Source organism: Galeopterus variegatus, unplaced genomic scaffold, assembly GCF_000696425.1.
Source record: "Galeopterus variegatus unplaced genomic scaffold, G_variegatus-3.0.2 Scaffold938, whole genome shotgun sequence".
In the NCBI taxonomy this organism is placed as follows: Eukaryota; Metazoa; Chordata; class Mammalia; order Dermoptera; family Cynocephalidae; genus Galeopterus; species Galeopterus variegatus.
The window spans coordinates 292,200-316,546 of record NW_007727049.1 but is presented as its reverse complement, the minus strand read 5'-3'; the positions used below and the strand labels follow the sequence as shown (position 1 = coordinate 316,546).

At 36.8% G+C, this 24,347-nt stretch overlaps 1 protein-coding gene across 1 annotated transcript in view; it reads right to left on the bottom strand.

The window, feature by feature from the left end:
- Window positions 1-24,347, bottom strand: part of FBXL20 (F-box and leucine-rich repeat protein 20) — a 109,084-nt gene that overhangs the window by 17,196 nt on the left and 67,541 nt on the right. Inside the window, exons 3-7 of the mRNA XM_008573594.1 lie at window positions 22,754-22,808; window positions 19,302-19,376; window positions 17,765-17,859; window positions 16,489-16,557; window positions 55-150 (exon numbers count right to left, since the gene is read on the bottom strand). Of these exons, the coding sequence (XP_008571816.1) occupies window positions 55-150; window positions 16,489-16,557; window positions 17,765-17,859; window positions 19,302-19,376; window positions 22,754-22,808 (390 nt within the window). The remainder of the gene's footprint in view (window positions 1-54; window positions 151-16,488; window positions 16,558-17,764; window positions 17,860-19,301; window positions 19,377-22,753; window positions 22,809-24,347) is intronic.

Sequence of the window (24,347 nt, the reverse complement as noted above, 5' to 3'; positions counted from 1 at the left end):
AAAAAAAGTATATATTTGTTCTGATTACTGGACATGCTTATTATAAGAAATTACCTCAGTGCCTTTAGAGACATGTTTGTTATTGATGTACAGGAAGTCAAGTCAAGGTGCCTGAGTTTGCAACAGAACTTGCTAAGGCTAGTACATGTACTGAAAAATAGAAAAAGGAGAAATAAATGAATAAAATAAGAACACATCCTCAGTACATCATACACCATTCTCATTAAACATGTGTACATATACATGAAGTGTAAAATTTCCATACCCCCTAAAAAAAGCACTTATAAATCCTGCAGGTACCATTCACAAAGAAGAAAGACTGTGCTGTGTATGAGAATTTACATGAGGGGAAGATGGTGCTTGACTGACATCTGGAAAGTTAATAGCTATTAACAAACAGCACAATACTTATGTGGACTCTAAAAGATCTATGTGCATTTTGCAAATCAAGGAACACCAGAAAGCTAACCACTACCTGCTAGCATGCAGTGAAACATGAAGACAGAAAGTTCTGCCTCTGCTCTGTCACTTAAATCTCTACTCAAGATAAACTTCTGCATAGCAATAATGAAAGAACTGGAGTTTTGCAAGGTATACAAAAGATGGACTGGTATTGGGCTGAAACAAGTAAATTATATAATACTGCAACCTACTTTCCTTTATGAATTTCTTAAAGGCTCTTTTTGTATAAAGGTCAAATTTTCAGTTTAATTTTTAAACTCACCATGGAAAATTTGAAATATACACAGGAGTGAATAATATAGAGAACCCACATGTACCATCATTAAATTTCAACATCAATATCAATATCCTGCTATTTTTATTTCACCTATTACTTCCTGTACTTTAAAGCAAATCCCAAACATTATTTCACCTATAAATATTTCAGTAAATATTTCTAAAAGATTAGTGTTTTAATTCCTTAAAATCATCTGATACCCAGTCTGTGTTAAAATTTCCCCCACTGTCTCATAAATGCCTTGGTCAGGCTGATTTGTTCAAAATCAGCATCCAAACAAGAGTCACACACATTGTTTTTGGCTAATATATTGCCTAGATCTTTGTGCGGACCTATGCTTTCATTTCTTTTGGGTAGATTACTAGGAGTGGAATTGTTTGCCTTTTAAGAAACTGTCAAACTGTTTTCTGAAGTGGTTGGACCATTTTACAATGACAGTCCCAGATTCTCTACTCTATCTCATTGCCAACACTTGGCATTTTCTCTTTTTGATTATAGCCACCTTAGTAGGTATGAAGTAGAATCACATTGAGGTTTTATTTCATAATTCCATAAAAAAACCTTTTCTTATGCTTATTAGCCATTCATATGTCTTCTTTGACGAAATGTCTGTTTAAGTCTTTAGCCATTTTTTAGTTGGACTGTCATCTTTTTATTGATTCTAAGAGCTCTCTATTTATTCTAGATACAAAATTTATCAGACATATGATTTGCAAATATTTTCTCCCAGTTTGTACCTTGTGTTTTCATTTTCTTAATGGCATTTTCAAAAGCATTAAAAGTTTTTTTCACTTTTTGGCAGCTGGATTTGGGGAATCCTTGATCTTTGTGTTATAACACAACACTCTAACCAACGAAGTTTTTAATTTTAATGAAATCCAATTTATCAACTTTTTCCTTATTAGCTTGTGCTCTTGGTGTATCTATTAACTCTTGATTAACCCAAGATCACAAAGTTTTTTTTCTTTATGTGTTATTCTAAGAGTTTTATAGTTTAGCTCCTACTAAAACTAGATCTATAATCCATTTTGATTTAATTTTTGTGTATGGTGTGAATTAAGGGTCTAAATTCTTTTTTTTCTTTTGCACATGGATATCTAATTGTCCTAGCATCGTTTGATGAAAAAGACCATCCTTATCCTTTTGCCATAGAATTATTGTGGTTACTTGTCAAAATGAGTTGACTGTAAATATAAGAGTTTATTTCTGTTTTCTCAATTCTATTCCATTGACCTATATATCTATCCTTTTCAACAGTATACATTGTATTGATTACTACCGCTTTATAATAAGATTTAAATTGGGTATCATAACTCCTTCAACATTGTTCTTCATTTTTTTCAAAATTGCATGGCTATTGCACTTGCATGTAAATTTTAGGATCAGCCTGTCAGTTTCTTAAAAAAAAAAAATCTGAGATTTTGATAGGAATTGCATTTAATCACACACACACACACACACACACTCTCTCTCTCTCTCTCTCTCTCACACACACTCTTTTGCTGGCCAGTAGAGGGATCAAACCCTGAACCTTGGTGTTATCAGCACCATGCTCTAACCAACTGAGCTAACTGGCCATGAATCTATAAACTAATCTGGAGAGAACTGACACTTGACAACATCAAGTATTCCAATGCATGAATATGAACTATGTCTCCACTTTACATCTTTAATTTATTTCAGTAATGTTCTCTGGTTTTCAGTGTAGAAATTTTGTATTACTTTTATTAGATTTATTTACAAATATTTTATTCTAATATTATGAATAGAATTGTTTTCTTTTTTGTGGCTGGCTGGTAAAATTCTTTTCTTAATTTTATTTTTGGACTGTGTGTTGCTTATGTATAGGAATACAATTAATTTTTGTATATCAATTGTGTATCCAGGGAGCTTGTTAAACTTGTTTATAAATGCTAGTAGTGGGGGCTGTCTAGTTAGCTCAGTTGGTTAGAACACAGCCTTATAACACCAAGGTCACAGGTTAGGATCCCCACACTAGCCAGCCACCAAAAATAAATAAATAAATAAATAAATAAAGTGCATATCCAAAGACTTTTTTTTTTTTTTTGGTCCTTTCTGAGACCGGCCGCACCGCGCTCAGCCAGTGAGCGCTGTGAGCGCACCGTCATCCCTATATAGGATCCGAACCCGCAGCGGGAGCGCTGCTGCGCTCCCAGCGCCACACTCTCCCGAGTGCGCCACAGGCTCGGCCCCAAAGACATTTAAAAAAAAAAAAAACTCCAGTAGTTTTTTTGTGGTTTCCTTAGTATTTTCTACATATGGAATTACGTTATTTGCAAATAAAGACAGTTTTACTTCATTCTTTTCTATCTGTACGCTTTAAAAAAAAAAAAAAAAAACTTATTGTGGGGGGAGGGGGGAGAGGGAGGGAGGAAAAGGAGGAATGGGGTAAAGGGACACGAAAATCAACTACACTGTATATTGATGAATTAAAATTAACAACAACAAAAAAAAAGCTTATTGCACTGGCTAGACCCTCCAATACAATGTTGAATAGAAGTAAAGAGAGTGAACATCCTTTCCTTGTGCCTGACCTTAGGGGGAAAGTCTTTTACCATCAAGTATGATGTCAGCAGTAAGTTTTCATAAATACCTTTGATCATGTTGAGTAAATTCCCTTCTAATTGCTTTTATCATGAATGGGTGTTAGACTTTGTCATGTGCTTTTACTTTTTTTTGGACAGCTGGCTGGTAATGGGATCTTGACCCTCAACCTTGGTGTTACAACACTGTGCTCTAACCAACTGAGCTAACTGACTAGCCCCCTATCATGTGCCTTTTCTATTTCTAGGAATGCAATAATTACCTATTTTATTTGTCTGTTATTTACATAACAAATCACCCCAAAACTGATCAGCTTAAAACAACAAATATGTACTATCTCACAGTTTTTATGGGTTAGGAATACAGGCAGCTGAGCAGGGTACCACTGACTTAGGGTCTCTGACAAGACTTCAATCAAGGTAATGGCCATGCTGTGCTCTAACCAACTGAGCTAACCAGCCAGCCCCAGAGTTCCTTCTTCAGTCTGCGTTTCCTCTTACTTTATATCCCTTTGCATTATTTGTATACTCCCATTGCTCAAGTTATCATAGACGACACTCAAGCCTCTGTCTCGATGCCAAATAGTTCTTTCTCCTGAGCTACAAACTCATAAACTGCTGCCAACCTTAAAAAAAAAAAAAGTATTCGCCAGGTATGCAATCATCTCAAAACTTAACTTGGTTTAAATCCCTTTCCAAGCTCACTTAGATGGTTGTTGGCAGACCTCAGAAGATCCAATTGTAAGCTCACTCACGAGGCTTTAGGTAGCTTTCAGGTCCCTGCTGGTTACTGACTGGAGATATTAGCTCCTTGCCATGTGGACCTCTCCACAGAGGTACTCACAACAGAGCAGCATGCTTCCCTGACAGCCAGAGCCCACAGAAAAAGCAGAGCAGGATAGAAGTCTTTTTGTAACCTAATCTCAAAAGTGACATCTAATCTCTTTTGCAGTATTCAATTGTTAGAAATGAGTCACTAGGTGAAGTGAACTCTCAAGGGGAAAGGATTACACAAGGATGTGAATACCACAAGGGGGGAGGGATTATTTGGGGACCATTTTGGAGGCTGCCTATCACAATGAGATGATCATGTGGTTTTTGTCCTTTATTCCAGAGGTCAGCAAACTATGGCTCATGGGCCAAATTTTGCCCGCTGCCTGTTTCTATATGGCCCACAAACTAAGAATGGTTTTCAGATTTTTAAATGATTGAAAGAAAAATCAAAAGAAGATACTATTGCGTAACACACAAAAATTATATGAAATTCAAATCTCAGCACCCAGAAAGTAAGTTTTACTGGAACACATCCATGTTTACTTGTTTATGTATTGTCTGTGACTACTTTTATGTCTGTACTCAACACTGGTAGGGTCCAGTAGTTGCAACAGAGTGTATGAGCCAAGAAGCCTAAGACATCTACTTATCTGACCCTATTTTTAAAAACTTTACTGAACCTTGCTTTATTCTACCACTTATGGCATATTACATCAATTGATTTTCAGATTTTAAACCAAACTTATATTTCTGGGATAAATCCCCTATGGTTATGATCTAAAATCTTTTCTTGTGTTGCTGAATTCAGTTTACTAAATTTTTATTTTTGCATCTCTGTTCCTGAGAGAGATTGATCTGTAGATTTCCTTTTTTTTTTTGTCTTTTTTCGTGACCGGCAACGGATCGCAACCCTCAGTGTCGCGCCCGTACCGGACGGGAACAGCTACGGGATCGCAACCCTTGGTGTTGCCCCCGCTCCTCGCTCAGCCAGTGAGTGGCCGGTCTGTATGTGGGACCCGAACCCTCGGTGGGAGCGCCGCCGCACTTCCCAAGCAGCGCACTGTAGCAGTGCACCACCGGGCCGGCCCTGTAGATTTCCTTTTATTTTGATGTCTTTAGCTCGGTAATTCTGGTCTCAGAGAATGAGTTCCCTACTCTATCTTCTGAATGAGTTTTTAATAAAATTCACCAGTGAGGCCATCTGGGCCTGGGCTTTTTGTGTGTGGGTGACAATCTGAAATTACTCACGGAATTTACTTGTTATATGTCTATTTTTCTTAAACCAGTTTTGGTCATTTATGCTTCCCAGGAATTTGTGCATTTCACCTATTGTCTAATCTGTTAACATAAAGTTATTCATAATACCTTGTTATAATCCTTTTAATCTCTGTCTTTTGGATAAAGTGTTCAGACCTCACCTTCATTCCTGATTTTGGTAATATGTGTCCTCTTCCTTTTTACTTAATCAGTCTAGGTTTGCCAATTTTGTTAACTAAAAAACAACAGCTTTTGGGTTGACTTTATTATCGTTTTCCTGTTTCACTAATCCACTCTAATCTCCTTATTTGGGATTAGTTTGCTCTTCCTTTCCTAATTTCTTTTTTTCTTGCAGTTGGCCAGTATAGGGATCCAAACCTTTTCCTACTTTCTTAATGTTGAAGGTTATGGTATTGATTCAAGATCTTTCTTTTTTTGATGTATGCTTTCAGAGCTATCTCACTGCTTTAGCTACATCCCATATATTCTTATAGCTTTTTTTTTTTTTTTTCTTCCTTTTTATCTTTTTTACTGACCGGCAACGGGATCGCAACCCTCGGTGTTGCGCCCACACCTCGCTCAGCCAGTGAGCGGGAACCGGTCCCCACATGGGATCCGAACCCTCGGCGGGAGCGCCACCGCACTCCCAAGCGGCGCACTCTCCAGTGCGCCACTGGGCCGGCCCTTCTTATAGCTTTTCATTTTCATTCAGTTCAAGATATTTTGAAAATTTCCCTTGTGATTTTTGTCTTTAACCCGTAGATTACTTAGAACTGTGCTACTTTATTTCCAAAAACTTGGGGTTTTCCCAGATTTTTTCTGCTGTCAATCTCTAGTTCAATTTTAGCTTAAGTCAGGAAACATACTTTGTATGTTTAATTTTATTAAGGCTTGTTTAGGGTCCAACGTATGGTCTATTTTGGGAAATGTTCCAAGTGTGCTGGATAAGAATGTCCATCCTGTAGTTGCTGGGTGGAGTGTTCTGTTTGCATAGAGGGCATCTTTTTACTTTCAAACTATTTGTGCTGAATCTAAAGTCCATCTCTTACGGACAGTATATAGTTGAGTCTTGCTTTTTTTTTTTTTAACCTATGCTGACAATCTGTCTTTTGGGTGAACTGTTCAGTCTGTCCACATCTAATAGAATTATTGATATAGTTGAATTTTGCCTTCCATTTTCCTATGAGTTTTAAACTTGTTTCATGCCTTTTTTGTTGTTTCTTCTTTACTGCTTTCTTGTGTGAAGTGTACCATCTCAATTTCACTGTTGATTATTTACTATTTTTCTGAGTTATTTTCTTACAGGTTGCTCACAGATTACATAATGTATCTTAATTTATCACAATCTCTTTCAGAATAATAACAATTCTCATAAAACACAGAAACTGCTCCAATGTCACCCTTGCCTCCTTCCTTTGTGCTGTTTTCATACATTCAAATATATTTTATATATTATTTCTATATATTTTATATATTATTTCAAATATACTTATATATATTATTTTTACATTATAAAACCAACAATACTGTGTTGTAATTATTGCTTTATACAATTTTGTATCTTTTAAAGATGAGAACATAATAAAACTATAAAGACTTTTAGATTTATCCACATACTTACATTTCTGGTGCTCTTCATTTACCAATTCCTGTGGATCCAAGTTTCCATTTGGTATTTATTTCCTTTCACCCTGAAGAACTTCTTTTAGCATATCTTGCAAGGCGTGTTTGCTAGCAACAAATCTCTCTGTTTCTGTTTATCTGGGAATATCTTTACCTTCAATTTTGAAGACTACTTTTTGCTAGATATAAAGTCCTTGTTTTTCTTCTTTCAGCACTTTGAATGTGCCACACCACTGCCTTCAGCCTCCAATATTTCTGACAGGCCATCCATTAATCATATGTCCCTCTCTTGTACATAATGAGTTGTTTTCCTCTAGTAGCTTTCCAAGTTTTCTCTTTGTTCCTAGCTTTCAACAGCTTGGCTCTGATATATCTAGGTGTGGATCTACTTGTGTTTATCCTACTAGGAGTTCATTGAGCTTGTTAGATATGTAATGTTTTTCACCAAATTTGGCTAGTTTTCAGCCATTATCCCCTCAGTTTTTTCCTGCTTCTCTATTTCTCTTCTCTACAATATTCCATTACAGGTTACTGGCACTCTTGAAGTTGTCCCATAAGGTTCTGAGGATCTGTCCATTTTTCCTTAATCTTCGATTGCTCTATTCTTCAGACTGGGTAATTTGTATTGATCTATCTTCAAACTTATTGATTATCTGTTCTGCTATCTCTAATCTGCTACTGAAACTGCTAGTGAATTTTTCTTTTTCAGTCCTATAGCACCCGGTATTCCTAGGTCTCCTATCCGAGTACTAAGCAGGTCTGACCCTGCTCAGTTTCTAAGATCAGACAAGATTGAGCACACTCAGGGTGGTATGGCTGTAGACTAGTGAATTTCTCAATTCTTGTAATTTCTAACTCCAGAATTTCTCTTTGGCTTTATTTTTTTAAGTTTCTATGCCTTTATTGATATTCTCTATTTAACAAGTCATTATCATCATACTTTCCTTTAGTTTAAAAAAAAATCTGGTTTCCTTTAGTTCTTTGAACACACTTATAATAGTTGCTTTGAAAATTTGTCTACAAAATCTACCATATACCCTTCTCCTTCCTCAGAGACAGTTTTTATTCACTGTACTTTTTCCTTGGTATAGGTCATACTTTCCTGTTTCTTTCCATGTCTCATCATGTTTTATTGAAAACTGAATATTTCAGGTAGTATATTATAGCAACTTTGGATTCTATTTTTCACCTGAGCTTCATTATTTATTTAATAATTGCCTAGACCAAAATCTGTCTTTCCCAGAATGTGTGAGTATGCGTTCAGTATTTTTTCTTTTTTTTAAGACTAGCTTCCTAGGAGTCAGCCTAAGTAAATAAGGCTTCTATTCTATGCTGATGATTCTGTATGTGGACTGGAAATGACATTCAAAGTTCATAGCTGGCCGGTTAGCTCAGCTGGTTACAGCATGGTGTTGATAACACCAAGATCCAGGGTTCGATCCCTGTTACCAGCCAGCTGCAGCCCCCCTCCCCACCCCCACCCCCCAAATTCAGGCTCTTTCCAAGTCTGCCTTAGGTTTTACTTTTTTGCCAGGCTTTTATGTCTGTGTACATGCATGAAAATCCCATTGCCAGCAATATGTGGTTAGCTTGGGTCTATTATAATCTCTGCTGCTCATGGGTACAGCCTCTAGTCAACACAGGATATGTGGTTTATAAAGCTCCCATGCTGTCTTATATCTTGGAGACTCCATTAAATCCTGGGCTTCGCTGGATTACAACCACAGGCTAACAGAGCCACTGGCCTTCCTTACTGTCACTTTGACTATGCTTCAAATCAAGTGAGCCTGCTCTGGCAGCAGCCCGAAGGTGATTGTTTTCATAGCCTGCCATGCTCTGGTGAACTACTCAGACAGAGCTCAGTGGCGGGTGGGTTGGAGCAGCCTCAGGCAAGAATGTCACAGACTTACACTGTTCTTACCCAGAATTCAGTAGCTTTCATCAATAAACACTTCTCAGTTTGTTGTATATCTCTGGTTGATTTTCAGAGCTCTGAAATAGCTGTTTTTGACAGTTTTGTCTACCGTTATAGTTGCTTTTTGTGAGAGAATTTGCTGACATCCTTATTCCAACATGCTGGAAATCCTCCACTGACTGTTGTTCTTTTAAGCCCCTAAGTTTAGGGGTAGCCATAGGTAACTGAAACACAATGTGTATTCTTTTAAAATTAGCTTTATTTGAGGTATATTTTATATACAATACAATGTACCCATTTTAAGTGTATAATTCAATGAGTTTTAACAAGTGTATACCCCTGTATAACCATCACCCCAGTCAAAACATAGAATGTTTTTGGGCCGGCCCGTGGCTCACTCGGTAGAGTGCGGTGCTGATAACACCAAGGCCACGGGTTCGGATCCCATATAGGGATGGCCGGTTCGCTCACTGGCTGAGCGTGGTGCTGACAACACCAAGTCAAGGGTTAAGATCCCCTTACCGGTCATCTTTAAAAAAAAAAAAGAAAGAAAAAAAGCATAGAATGTTTTCAAAACCCCTCAAACCCCCCCAATGCCACACTCCTCTGCACTCAACTCTCCCCGACCCTCTGCCCCAGGCCACCGCTCATCTGCTTTCTTATCACTACACTTTTCCTGTTAACAGAATTTGATATAAATGGAATAAGTATATATTCTTTTGTAACTGGCCTCTTTCACTCAGCATAATGTTTTTGAGATTCACCCATGTTACTGCATATTTTCTTCTTTTTCCCCCAAGTAGTATTACATTACATGAATGTAACACAATTTGTTATCTAATCTGCTGCTATTGGTCATTTGGTTATTCCCAGTTCTGTGCTATAATGAATAAAGCTGCTGTAACTGTGATTCTTTTCTCTTATTAATTTAAGGGTGCCTATCAAAGAACAGAAACTTAAAATTTTGATTTCAGTCCAATTTACCAAAAAAAATTTTTAAGGCCAATGCCTGTTTTTTAAAAAGAAATTTCTGCCTATCCCAAATTTGAAGTTTTTTTCTTAAGTCTCCTTCTAGAAGTTTCCATAGTTTTAGCTTTTATGTGTAGGTCTATGATCCATTTTGAGTTAGTTTTTGCATATATTAGAAGAAAAAAAGAAAAAAAATTTTTCCATATAAGAATCTAAGTTTTTTTTCATTTGAATTCTAATTTTTCCAGCACCATTTCCTGAAAAGATGAACACTGTCCCACTGAATTACCTTGGCACTTTTGTTAAAATTCCAATGATAATATGTGAGTTGCTTTCTAGGCACTTTATTTTAGTCCATTGACCAATATGTCTATATCACTACCACACTGTCCTGATGACTGTTCCTTTATAATATGCCCAGAAATCAGGTAGTATATGTCCCCCAACTTCATTCTTTACCAAAATTGATTTGGTTTTGTAGGTCCTCTGCACTTCCACGTGAATTTTAGAATTAGCCTTTCAATTTCAACAAAAAATCTACTGGGATTTTAATTGGGATTTTGTTGAATCTACAGAACAATTTAGGAAGAACAGCCATCTTAACAGTATTGACTTTTAAAATCTACAAACATGGAATATTCCTCCAGTTAAGTCTTCTTTTTTTTAATTTTTAAAAAATTTAAGTCTTCTTTATGCACACTGGTCATGTTTCTCATTACTGTGATAGAACTCAATAGGTCTACTTGTTTTTAAATAGATTCCTTGGGATTTCCTATGAACATTATCACGCCATTTATTTTTTTCCATCTGAATGCTTTTTTTCCCCTTCTCTTATTGCATTAGGTAGGACATCCAGTACAATGTTGAATAGATGTATTTTTTTCTAATCTTAGGGAATAAAGTATAGTCTTTAATCATTAAATATAATATTAGCAAGAGGTTTTTCACATATGTAATTGATTAGGTTGAAGAAGTTACCTTCTCCTAATTTCTTTAGAAATTTTATCATAATGGATGTTCAATTTTGTGAAATGTTTTTTTGTACCTATTGAGATGATTATATGCTTTTCCTTCTTTGATCTGTTATTAAGTTGGATTACACTGACATTTTGAATGTTAAAATAATATCTGGGATAAACCCAAATTGGTTATAATTTATTATCCTTTTCATATATTGTGAGATTCAGTTTGATAATATCTTGTTAAGGATTTTTGCATGTCTGTGAAGGATATGGGTCTGTAGTTTCCTTTTCTTGTAATGTTGTCTGGTTTTGGTATCAGATGGCCTCGTAAAATGATTTAGAAAAGTTTGCCATACTCCTCTATATTTTTTAAAAGTTTTTTTAAAAGATTCATATTATTTCTTGAATGACAGAATTCAATACTGATGCTATCTAAGCCTGGAGAATGCTTTTTTTTTTTTTTTGTGGGAAGGATTTTGATATCAATTCAAACTTTTCAGAGATATAAGACTATTCATATTTTCTATTTCTACTCATCAGTTTTGGCAATTTGCTCATAATGTTTCCTTATAATTCTTTAAATATGTGTAGAATCTGTAGTGCTATCTCTTTTTTCAGTCTAGACAGAGGATGACTAAACTTATTGATTTTATTTCAAAGAACCAGCTTTTGGATCACAGATTTTCTCTATTTTATGCCTATTATTTTTATAGCATTGACTTCTGTTATCACCTTTATGATTTCCTTCCTCCTACTTAGTTTTGTTCATTTATTTGGCGGCTGGCCAGTACAGGGGTCCCAACCCTTGACCTTGGTGTTATAACACCATGCTTTAATCAACTGAGCTAACTGGCCAGGCTCTTCTAAGACTTACTTTACTTCTCTTTTTCTTGTTTTCTCAATGGAAGATTACATCCTTGATTTTAAACCGTTCTTTGCTAATGTAAACATATAAAGGTATACATTTTACTCTAAGCACTACCTTAGCTGCAGTTCATAAATTTCAAATGTTGTTTTTGCTCAGTGAAACATATTTTCTAGCTTTCTTTGAAATTTATTCCTTGACCCATGGTTATTCAGAAATGTGTCATTTAATTTTCTCATTTTCCAGATATCTGTTTATTGATTTCTACTTTAATTCTGTTAAGGCCATAGAACACACTCAATATGATTTCAATCCTTCTAAATTTATTAAAATTTGTTTTATGACCCATTATTTGGTGTCTTACTGAACATTCCAAGTGTACTTGAAAAAAATGTTTATCTGGTGCTTTCTGATGTAGCAATCTATGTCAATAACTTCAAGTTTGTTGATAGTGTCGGTCAAGTCTTCTACAGTTTTACTGCTTTTTGGTCTATTTGTTTTATCAATTATTAAAAGAGGAGGGTACTATTTAATACCTTTTGTCATCTAAATTTTTTTCCTAAAGTTTACTTCATCTGATATTAGTAAGCACTCCAACTTTCCTGTTGTTCGTAACAGTATATCTTTTCCCATCCTTTTAATGTCCTCAATTAAATTTTCTTTTAAATTCTTGAGCATATTAGTAATTGTTTTTAAATTTTTTATTGGTCAATTCTATAATCAGTCATTTCTGAGTCTGTTTCTGTTTATTCACTGGTTTTTCTTCTTGTTCTGGGTAACATTTTCCTGCTTCTTTGCATGTCATGTAATTTTTGATTGAATGTTGGATATTCTGTATGCTACATTGATAGGTGTCTGGATTTTGTTGTCTTTCTTTAAAGAATGTTGAGTTTGGGCCGGCCCGGTGGCGCACTGGATAGTGCGCCGCTTGGGAAGCACGGCGGCGCTCCCGCCCGAGGGTTCGGATCCCACATACAGACCGGTTCCCGCTCACTGGCTGAGCGAGGCGCGGGAGCGACACCGAGGGTTGTGATCCGGTCCGGTATGGGGGCAACACTGAGGGTTGCGATCCGTTGCCAGACACGGAAAAAGACAAAAAGACAAAAAAAAAAAAAAAAAAGAATGTTGAGTTTTGTTTTGTCAAGCAGTTAAGTTAGCTGTAGATCAATTAGATTCTTTTGAAGTTTTTGTTTTGTTTGTTTTTCAAACCTTTCTTAGAGCAGGTCTAGGTTTGACCTTTCTGGAGTCTACTGAATATCCCAGGTGTTCATCGAGTTTTCTCCACTTTGGGTGGTTGAAACTTCACCCAGCTTTATTAAGCTCTGGCAGTGCTTCAGTTTATAGCTCCCAGTAACTGTTCTTTCCTCTTTGGATGTTCTTTGCTCAGATTTGTGGGGTCCCAACCTGTGCACATACAGTTTACTATTCAGCCAAATCTAAATAGATTTCTGTAGTCTTTTTTTGAGTAGCTCTCTCTTGGCCAGCCACAAATTCCAGCTACTTTCATCTCCCTGAACTCTGGTCTCTTTCTCTTCAAATCAGCAGGAACTTTGTGCTCTGCTTGAGCTCCCTCTCTTTGTGACACTGTTTGAAAAATGCCTCAAAGCCAAAAATCAGAGTAATCATAACGCCTCACTTCATTTGTTTCCCAGTTCTGTGCTGCATGTTGTCCAATATCTTAAACTGGTTGTTTTCTATGTTTTGTCCAGTTTTCTAGTTGCTTATGGCTGTAAGGCAGTTACTGTTATTGTCAGAGACAGGTCTCCTTATTTGTTTTTAAAAATTTTTATCTTTTTTCTTTTATGCTATGTTTAAAATATTGTGTTTTTAAAGTCACTAGAACAGGGCCGGCCCATGGCTCACTCGGGAGAGTGTGGTGCTGACAACGCCACGGCCGCGGGTTCGGATCCCACATAGGGATGGCCGATTAGCTCACTGGCTGAGCGTGGTGCTGACAACACCAAGCCAAGGGTTGAGATCCCCTTACCGGTCATCTTTTTAAAAAATAAAAAATAGAAAATAGAAAATAAAAATAAAGTCACTAGAACAGATGGAATTCTGAACACTGACAACTGGATATTTGATGATTTGAAGATATTATTAAGTTTTTAGAGGAATGATAAAGTTAATGCACTTACACAAAAAGCCTTTATCTATAAGTGAATACTAAAAAATTTACAGATTAAATAATATGATGTCTAGGAAGATAAAATGAGAGGGGTAAGTGAGTGGGGTTATAGATAAAACAAAACTGGGTATAAATTAATAATAGTTGAAGCTGGGTGATGGGTTCATTTTACTATTTTGTACATATATACTTCTATATATGTTTAAAATTTTCATAAGAAGACAAAAGTCAGTAGAAGTAATTTCTGTGTGGTGACAGCTCTAATGTGAAATATAATACAATTTGGGTTCATATGTATTATTTTGTTTTCAATTTTTAGGGACTGCTTTGATTTCTTTTTGTGTTTTAATCACGTAAAACATTCACAGGGCTATTAAAGTAAAACTATTAAACGAGATACTTCAGAGTTCTTCCTTTCATCCCTGTCCCTTCGTGTCTTCTCTCCCTCCCATAAGTAACCATTTATATTAGTTTTTGATTGACGTTTCCATCTTAAAAAAAACGTAAATATGAATATATATTTGTATTAAGTCTTCAGGCCCAACAAAAGGTCTCATATTACACAAACTCCTCTGCAGTTTGCTCTCTTCATTTAACAATATGTCTTGGAGATCAGTTCAGCGTACTATTGGAATGCCTTTTTATTTAATTTAATTTTTTTTTTGTGGCTGGCTGATACGAGGATCTGAACCCTTGACCTTGGTATTATTGGCACCATGCTCTCCCGTGAACTAACCGGCCAGCCCCAATCCAGAGTTCCATACAGAGGTTTTCCTCATCACTTTCACGTTGGGAAAACAGAATAGTTTAATCAGGCCCCCTCGCCTTAGGTCTGGTTGAGCGTGGTGCGGTGCATTTAGTGCAGTTAGTGTGCATGCATGGGGTTGCCACTTGGCCTGCGTTTTTACTGCCTCGGGTGTTCACCTGGTGGGGCCATGCTCTCCAACCTATGGCTTCAAGGATCTTTTTGCCAGTTACCTAGCTCATACACCTGCATTTGAAGGGTTTGTGACCCAATCTGGACAATAGGCTTGAAGGGTCTGTGAGCTCCAGACCCAGCCCTAGGACGACACTTTTACTTAACCAGTTCTCTACTGATAGATATTGGGTGGTTTTCTGTTTTTACTATTACAAATAATGCAGGCTGGCCAGTTAGCTCAGTTGGTTACAGTGTGGTGTTGGTCACACCAGGGTCAAGGGGAGGACCTCTGAACCAGCCAGCTGCCAAAAAAAAAATAAATAAACTATTACAAATATGGCAGTATTTATTATTATAAACAGTAAAAATTAATAGCCTTGTACATACATATCTCTGCCAATGTATCTTTAGGGTAAGATAGATTCCTCGAATAAAGTGTAAATTATATGTCACTTTTCTAGATGACAAGTGTTCAAATTCTTAATCTCCATAAAACTACATATTCAAAGGAAACAAAAAAAATGGTAATTTATCTAATTTATACATAGGGCTACTAGTATAAAGTAACAGTGGGGAAGGGCTTAGTATAGCTTTCTCATATTAAAGGTTTTCAAATCAATCCACAGGAATAATACTTAGTAGAATTAATTAACAATGACAATCCTTATATTTCAGACATTTTCTTATATTAAAGGTTAACAGTGTTGTAACCTCAAAGAAGGGAATTAAACAATGTATACCTGTGCTTGAAGTGACTTCTATTTTCCTTCATTCACGTAATTCCAAAGATCCCATCTTTTTCATGAGGTCTTTTTAAACCAGAACTCCTTGAATAACCCTGGTCCCTCCCTCTGTAAACATACTTCTTTAATGGCTTTGCTTCACCTCACAATAGGCAACGATTTCCCTACATAATATTTAAATGTCATTTGAGGGGCTGGCCAGAGGCTCACTCGGTAGAGTGCGGGGCTGATAACACCAAGGCCATGGGTTCGGATCCCTATGTAGGGATGGCTGGTTAGCTCACTGGGTGAGTGTGGTGCTGACAACACCAAGTCAATTAATTAATTAATTAAACAAACAAACAAATAAATAAAATAAATGTTATTTGATACATGTTATTGCTGATGTGTACCCTTAGGTTGAGTTTTTTTTACGTCTACCTTCTATGTTTAATGTCTGTGATTGTAAGCCTCACTGATGAAGAATTATGTTTAATTTATTTTGTGACCAATACAGACACAACACATTTAGTATGTCATTTTCACTTAATAACTGCTTTTGGTATTTATTATCATAAGTTGTTTAGTCCTACAGTAAGATTTTACTCTTTTTATAAAACCGTCTGTTTACTGTGGCTTTTGAATGGTAGCTATTAGTATCTTCTTGAAATATAAATAATCTTAGTAATCTATATTATTGGTATCTCTACTGTATTGACCACAATATTTAGAAGTTTCACTTTAAATATCAAAGACAGGATTTCAAAATAAGTTTCTTATTCCATTTCTACTTTCATATTGCTTTCTCATTTACTTTAAAAATATCTCTCCTCCATATAACCAAAACGAAATTTGTTAAATATATTTAGTATCTTCCATTTACAGCCAGACGTAGGGGCTGGCTGGTCAGCTCAGTTGGTTACAGTGGAGTGTTGTAACACCAAGGGCAAGGATTCTGATCCTTGAGCTGGCCAGGCACCAAAAATAAATAAATAAAGCAAGCCAGACACAAGGGGCTATGACTTGCCCTTCTAAGACATATGGTACTTACGCGTCTGTAGTCTTTGTACACCCATTTAGGTTCAGCACTTCAATGTTCCTACAGTTCTGTGCAAATGTCCTTTAGGAAAAAAATAAAGTAAAAGGTTTCAAATGAAATGAGCACAATTCCAGGCATTAAAAAATAAAATAAAATAAAATGATTATCGGTAATATTGGTTGTTGGTAACTGTGACATTGTGATGTAATAAAAAATATGTATTTAGTTTTCATCCCTGGCTTCTGGCACAGAGCTCGTAAAACCCTTTTAATCCTCAGTGATGAAGTGATGGGAGTATCTTTTGTTATGCTATTTAGTCTTCAATCATGACAGATGGAACCTCCATAAAAACCCTTAAAGGACAGGGATCACAGAGCTTCAGTGCTGATGAATGCAACCATTTGCTGAGAGGGTGGCACACCCCAACTCCACAAGGACAGAAGCTCCTGTGCTTGGGACCCCTTTAGACCTTGCCCTATGTACTCCTTCATCTGGCTGCTCATTTGTATCCTTTATAATATCCTTTAATAGTAAGTAATAGTAACTGGAGCACTTTTCTGAGTTCCATGATGTATTCTAGCAAATCATCAAATCTGAGGAGGGGGTCGTGGGAACCCCTGTTTTATAGCCCATTGATCAAAAGTCCGTGGCAACATGGGACTTGCAACTGGCATCTGAAGTAGGGGCAGTCTTGTAGGACTGAACCCTTAACCTGTGGGATCTGAGCTAACTCTGGGTAGTGTCAGAAGTGAACTGAAATGTAGAAAAACCAGTTGGTGTCCACAGAATTGGATAACTGGTCATTGGGTGAAGGAAAAAACCCACACATTTGGTGTCAGAAGTGTAGTGAATAAGAACATTTCAGAATGATACAAATCAGTTCACAATGATAAATAAATAAGTTTTCAACCATAAAGTTTTTGTTTAAATCCACAAACTCTTAAACACTAATCTTCGTGTTAACCAAAGTTGTTAATATCTTATTTTTGATTAAACAAAAGTTTAAGAAACAAAAAAACTTACTCAAAGCTCCAAAAGGACTGTTATGATGGAGCATTTGGCTTTTTCGAGAGAGTATTTATTCTTGTTTATTCATGAAATCACACTTCCTATTACTGGATATTTTTATAGCAAGGTATGTGTGTTTGGATATTTTATAGCAAGGTATGTGTGTTTGAATTTTTAATAGTTTAGAAATTTAAAAACTATTTTAAGCCTTTTCTGGGTGAGATGGTGCTGTTCTCTACTTCAACCAAGAAAGTTCATTAATCAACAGTTATGTTTTTACCTTAATGCATTGTCTCCTACTCCAAGACACCCACGAAGACTTAACTTTCGTAAAAAACCCCCACATCGTTTTGAAATATTCTCTACTACCCGGCCCTGTAAAAAGAGACAAGTAAACAAAAAGATAACCTACCTCACTGCTTTTGAAAAGAACACACCCTTATTTTTAATAATTTTTTTTTTTGGGGGGGGTGGCTGGCTTGTCTGGGGAATTTTTAACAATTTATAAACAAGGAGAAATGCTTCTACTTGGTTTGGAGACCTAGTTAACATTGTATGATGATAAAATTTAAAAAAATAATAAAGACCTAATTAAACAGGAAAATTTCAACTAACTTACTCTGAGAAAGTTTCCTGATTAACCCATCTACTTGAAACATGCCTAAACTCTATATTCTTATTTATTTTGTTCAATTTGTAAGATATTCTGTATTTGAGGAGATAGTGCCTTTAGTTCTCTTACGGCACTATAGACATGCATACTGCCCACCTGGGTTAAACCACAGCTACTTTAGGACAATAACTGTCTTTATTTTTGTATCCTTTCCACGCTGTTTACTATAGAACTCGGCATATATATAGCAAGGACTCAACGAACATTTAACAAAAGCCTGTGAATAATTTTGTGGGATGTGTTGTTTTAAATATTTACATCCATGAAGATTAGAGAATGGTGAAAAACAAAAACCCAGTATGATGTCAGTGGGTATTATTTTAGAAGTACTATCTGAAGATAATGGAAAGATCATGTGAAGTTTTAAAAAATTTCTTATACCGTCCCTCAAGAGAATTTATTTCCATTGGAACTTTAAAAAAAAAAAAGATTCCCTTTTAATCTTTATAACACTATGAAAAAGCTATTATTTATTTCCACTCTCCTAATGAGAAAACCAAGAACCACAGAGTTCAAATTCATGTTAAAATAATTTAAGCTTAATCCATTATGGTTCTCCATTTTAGAGATAATAGGCTATATATACTAAGAGATGAAATATGGAAAAAGAAAAAAAAAAGGATGAAATATGGGAAAGAAGTGAGAAGAGGGGGGGAAAAAATCTCCCCCTAGCAAAAACAACTCAATAAATGACTTTGGATTTGTTTTGCATTCTCTGTAAAAACTGTAAGCAGCCTCCCCAAGAACCAAAACACATATCTCAATAATATATGCAAATACCAGCCCCTAACAAGTTGTAACTGTACTTGTTCTTCAATAAACAAATATAAAGTGACTTCCTTAAAATGAGCAAACATAGGTTCACATTTCAATTACAAAAACAAAAAACCTGTAGTCTTTTATTTCAGGACTACATAGTTCTATTTAATCCTATTAATACTAAATATGTAATTTATATTATTTCAGTGAAATAATTAGACTCATTCTCAGAAACTGAAGAAACTCTAGAACTTTGGAGGCTCCTGTGAAATTCAGATGCACTGAAAATAATAGTTTCTCTCTCCAGGGAAAACGATATTTGTATGGCTGTTGCATGCTGTAATTACTAAAAAGAGAAATGGGGCCACACACCACATAATTATACCTCAATATCCCTCTGGAAATCAAAGAGGTCAATTCGCTGCCAGTTACTGCCATCTAGAGCCAGTACATTCCAGGCCTATTTTGAAGATAAAGAGACAGAATGAGCAGAAGCTGAAATAGAGGGGAAAAGCCATCAATAGTTAACTTCACAATTCAACCAACTAATAATGAAATGAACCAAAAACTCTCTCAGCTCCTACCACTAACTCCCAAATGATATGCCTTATTCCTGGATCCATACTTTATTCTCCAATTAGATTATCTCATATATGAGTCGGTACAGAAACTAGCAGCTGGGAAAGACCTTAATATATGAAAGCTGGGGAAAACAGGTTGTGATAAGTATCATAGCCAGAAGGTATTTTCAAGTAGCATGATTCTAGCTTCTAATCCCAAAATGAAACAGAGGTCAGTTGATGAAAAGCAAGTCTTTGCTCTATCCCTAAATTGGGAACAAGGTAAGGGTGAAACCAAAGAAAGGGGACAGTACTCTGAATACTGCTCTGTTGAATATGTATTTGGTATCCATAAGCATCATCTGGGTGGACTTGAAACTGTGATATGGAGGACCCTGAAGGGCAGGGGGAAACAAAAGAGAAACTGTTATATGGTGATTTGGGGCTTAGAAAAGACATTATCATTTCTCTGTATAATTTCTCTATATTTAATGTTTTCCTCATCACCAATTCGCTCACCCAGGTATGTTTTTCAATTGATCATCTTTCCCTTCAATTTTTTTTTTTTTTGTCTTTTTTCCGTGTCCGGCAACGGATCGCAACCCTCAGTGTCGCCCCCGTACCGGACCCGGACCGGCAACGGGATCGCAACCCTCGGTGTTGCCCCCGCGCCTCACCCAGCCAGTGAGCGGGAACCGGTCTGTATGTGGGATCCGAACCCTCGGGCGGGAGTGCCGCCGCGCTTCCCAAGCGGCGCACTATCCAGTGCGCCACCGGGCCAGCCCTTTCCCTTCAATTTGATTCAGTGGTGACTGTAAAAAATTTAAGCCTTGGGCCGGCCGGTGGCGCACTGGAGAGTGTGCCGCTTGGGAGCGCTGCGGCACTCCCGCCGAGGGTTCGGATCCCATGTGGAGACCGATTCCCGCTCACTGGATGAGCACGGTGTGGGCGCAACACCAAGGGTTGCGATCCCGTTACCGGGCAGTAAAAAAGACAAAAAGGAAAAGAAAAATAATTTAAGCCTTCTCATACATTTCTTCAACAAGCTAAAGGGAGGCAAGAAAGTTTCTTAAGTTTTTCAGTGTTCAGGATTAGGTATGAAATGACTTCCATAGGAGTGAATTTGTTGTGGTTCATTCTGTATTTTAATCAGAAAGGCTATAAAAGTTTTTTCTACTGAATTTAAAGTATAAACAAAAGTCTTAATATTGCCTAGAGTTATAAATTTAGAGTATTATCTCTTACTACAATAAATTAAAAAAAAAAAACACCTCAATACTGATTTTAAATAGATTAATTATAGCCATTCTCTGAAATTTTAAAAAAGAAATTCTGGGTATATTCATAAGCCCCAGGGTAAATGTCACGTAATCAGCAAGAAAGATGTCAGGGGTATGAATGTAAGCAAGCAGTTATCATTCTAGAAATGTCTAAAGTTTTCTCAGAAGTTCAATGTTACTTTTCGTTTTGTGGCTTCATATCTTTCCAATGGTTTCTTTAATGGCTAGCCATGGGAGGCAAGAGATAAAACTTTTAAAGATCATATGTTTAATAGATTCTTGGGCTAAATATACCTTTCATTTGGTATGATTTTTCTCACTTCCTTATACTACTTTCTTTAGCAAGCAGGAAACATGCAGAACTCAGTCTAAAATTAGGAATGACAGATTCCTCTCCGGAGTCTGCATTAAAAAACAAAACAAAACAAAAAACTTCAAGTACAGAGGACAATAAGGATAACTACCAACGTGCCAACTATCCACCTTTAATGAATACTGGCATTGTGCCTTCCTTTCTTTGAAGTTAACACATAAGAGGAACCTGCAAATGAAAACAATTAAAACTCACTCTAATCAAAATTCCTGGAGTGAGACCGTGCACAACTAAACAAGTTCAGACACTGGTCTGGGTATTTTCTTTCTCAACGATGACCTCAGCTTCATATGGAGACAGAAAGGAAAACCCACTCACTTGAAAGTATAATGGCCACGTCTAGAGAGACCACAAAAGCACCAGGGAAGGAAGTATCACAAAAGAAATCATCAAAATACCACTTTGTTTCAAAATATACACTATTTTGATTATTTCCAAAATAGTTGGTACAGGTTTAGTATAACTTTTCGAAAGCATAAATTACTTTAAAGTTAGCAAGACAAGGTGAATTTTCTGTGTTTTTTCTTTTCTTTTTTTTTTTTAACATGGTGGTGGTGGCGATTATGGTGATGATTTGAAGGGACACTTGGGTCCATCTACACAGATAAACACAATACTTTTCGATGCAACTGTATTACATATCCAGCACCTAGGACTGTACCTGGTCCATAGTAGGTACTCAGTGTTTGTCAAATGAACACACAAACAAAAAGCTGGTGTCTGGTTTATAAAAAGTTGCTGACTATAAGTATACATTCATTTTATTAAGTTAATTATTATACATCTGTATTACAAAAGAGATTATAAATGGTTCATAAAGCAATTTCCCCACAATGGAGATTATATCCTTTATATTGGTGGCAGCCAATAGAATTATGATGTTTCACCATTTTTGTCACAGCAATGGCAACAGACAAAAATGGGTAATTAAGTGTAATGTAGAAACTGACTTTGGGGGCCGGCCCGGTGGCGCACTGGATAGTGCGCCGCTTGGGAAGCGCGGCGGCGCTCCCGTCCGAGGGTTCGGATCCCACATACAGACCGGCTCCCGCTCACTGGCTGAGCGAGGCGCGGGAGCAACACCGAGGCTTGCGATCCCGTTGCCAGTCCCCGGTCCGGTACGGGGGCAACACTGAGGGTTGCGATCCGTTGCCGGACACGGAAAAAAGACAAAAGACAAAAAAAAAAAAAAAGAAACTGACTTTGGGAAAGTGTCTGGTTTGCGCTGCAATTTTTTTTTTAATTCTACCATCTTTTGAAGAAAGAATAAGGGTGAAATAATATGAAAATAAGACTCTTGAGAGCCTTTATATATATATATGGCTTTGTGTGTGTTTGAATAAAGCGAACTAGAAAAACAATGAAACACATGTTTAACACTTTTTCATTTAAAATGTCTCCTGTGTTTATATTATACAAATAAGACTTACAAAAAGTTAGAGCGAGTATATATAGTACAATCCCATCACAGAATTACGTGGATTCAGATATGCTATGGGTGAAATAATATCCTTTGAAACACAGCAACATACAAGTAACACCTAAAATAAATGGTTAGCCTACTACACAGGTTGTCATCATCAGTGTCAGGAAGTTGCCCTGTAACCATGTAAACCACTCTTACCCTGGAGACCTGAGCACAGCGACACAAAGTAACGACATCCAGAAAAGAAAATATCCTAAAAAGAAAAGAGAGGGAGATAAACTTTACTGTACGATAAAATAGTTTCTCTTGATTTTAGCCTATAAATAGTTGACTACGTATATACACAAACATAAACGCAAGGGCAGAAGTTCTTTCAAACAAACACACAAAAAGCTTGAGTAATTTACAAAGATAATACTGCTACATAAAACACAGTGTGAGAGAATGATCTTTTACTTTGTAATGTACAAATAAGTGGCATACTAGTTTAATTATGTTTATCAAAGGATGATATACAATTTCTTAAAACAATTTTCCCACCTCTAACAAAAGAATAGGCTAGAAGAGGGATATCTTTATAAAGAATTTTGCAGTTATAGGGCCGGCCTGGTGGCGCACTGCTACAGTGCGCCGCTTGGGAGCGCAGAGGCGCTCCCGCCGAGGATTCGGATCCCACATACAGACCGGTTCCCGCTCACTGGCTGAGCGAGGGGCGGGCGCAGCACCGAGGGTTGCGATACCGTTGCCGGTCCCGGTCCCGGTCCGGTACGGGCGCGACACTGAGGGTTGCGGTCCGTTGCCGGACACAAAAAAAGACAAAAAGGAAAAAAAAAAAAAGAATTTTGCAGTTATGAAGGAAAAAGGATAATTTAATAAAACCTAAAAAATAGCAAGTATAAAAAGTTAAATCTCTATATATTTAATTCTAATTTAGTAAATTATAAAACTCTTTTACCATATCAATATTAGGAAATATTTAATGCCTAGAATTTTTCTCAGCCTTACAGAGGCTATGTAAATACTTACTTTGAAGTAGACCAATAACCTATTTGCGCAAAGCCTGATAAACCATACCATACACTACCTGTACAAATAGGTCAGAGAATTCTGGGAATAAAGTGAACGGGCCACTTATACTTAAGCCCTCTTCACTCTTAAAAGGTCGTCATGATCTGAACGACAAGGTAAGCTTCTGCAAGTGGGAAAAAGTACAATATAGCACAGGCTTTAAAGATTTAAGTAAATTAAAGTTAGTTTTGCTTTAAGAATTTTATGACATTCCTTGAGATAACTCGATATACCTGGAGTGTTACAAAATGGAGGTCAGGAAGCATTAGTTTAGAGAAGGAAGGCTAGATTTTCTATTCCATAGTTACTTTAGGTGTAAAAAACTTAAAGAACAAAATTTTGTTGTTTAGTAAGTAGAGGTTATCAATCACATTTTGGAACCTGGAATAAAGCTGAATTAATAACTACATCAGACAACACTGTGTGCATTTTGTAAATATTTTCAGGTTTTAAAAAACTTTTTTAATAGGGCAGGCCCGTGGCTCACTCGGGAGAGTGTGGTGATGGTAACACCAAGGCCACGGGTTCGGCTCATATATAGGGATGGCTGGTTAGCTCAATGGGTTAGCGTGGTGCTGACAATACCAAGTCAAGGGTTATTAGGATCCGCTTACTAGTCATCTTAAAAAAAAAAATTTGGGGGCCGGCCCGGTGGCGCACTGGATAGTGCGCCGCTTGGGAAGCGCGGCGGCGCTCCCGTCCGAGGGTTCGGATCCCACATACA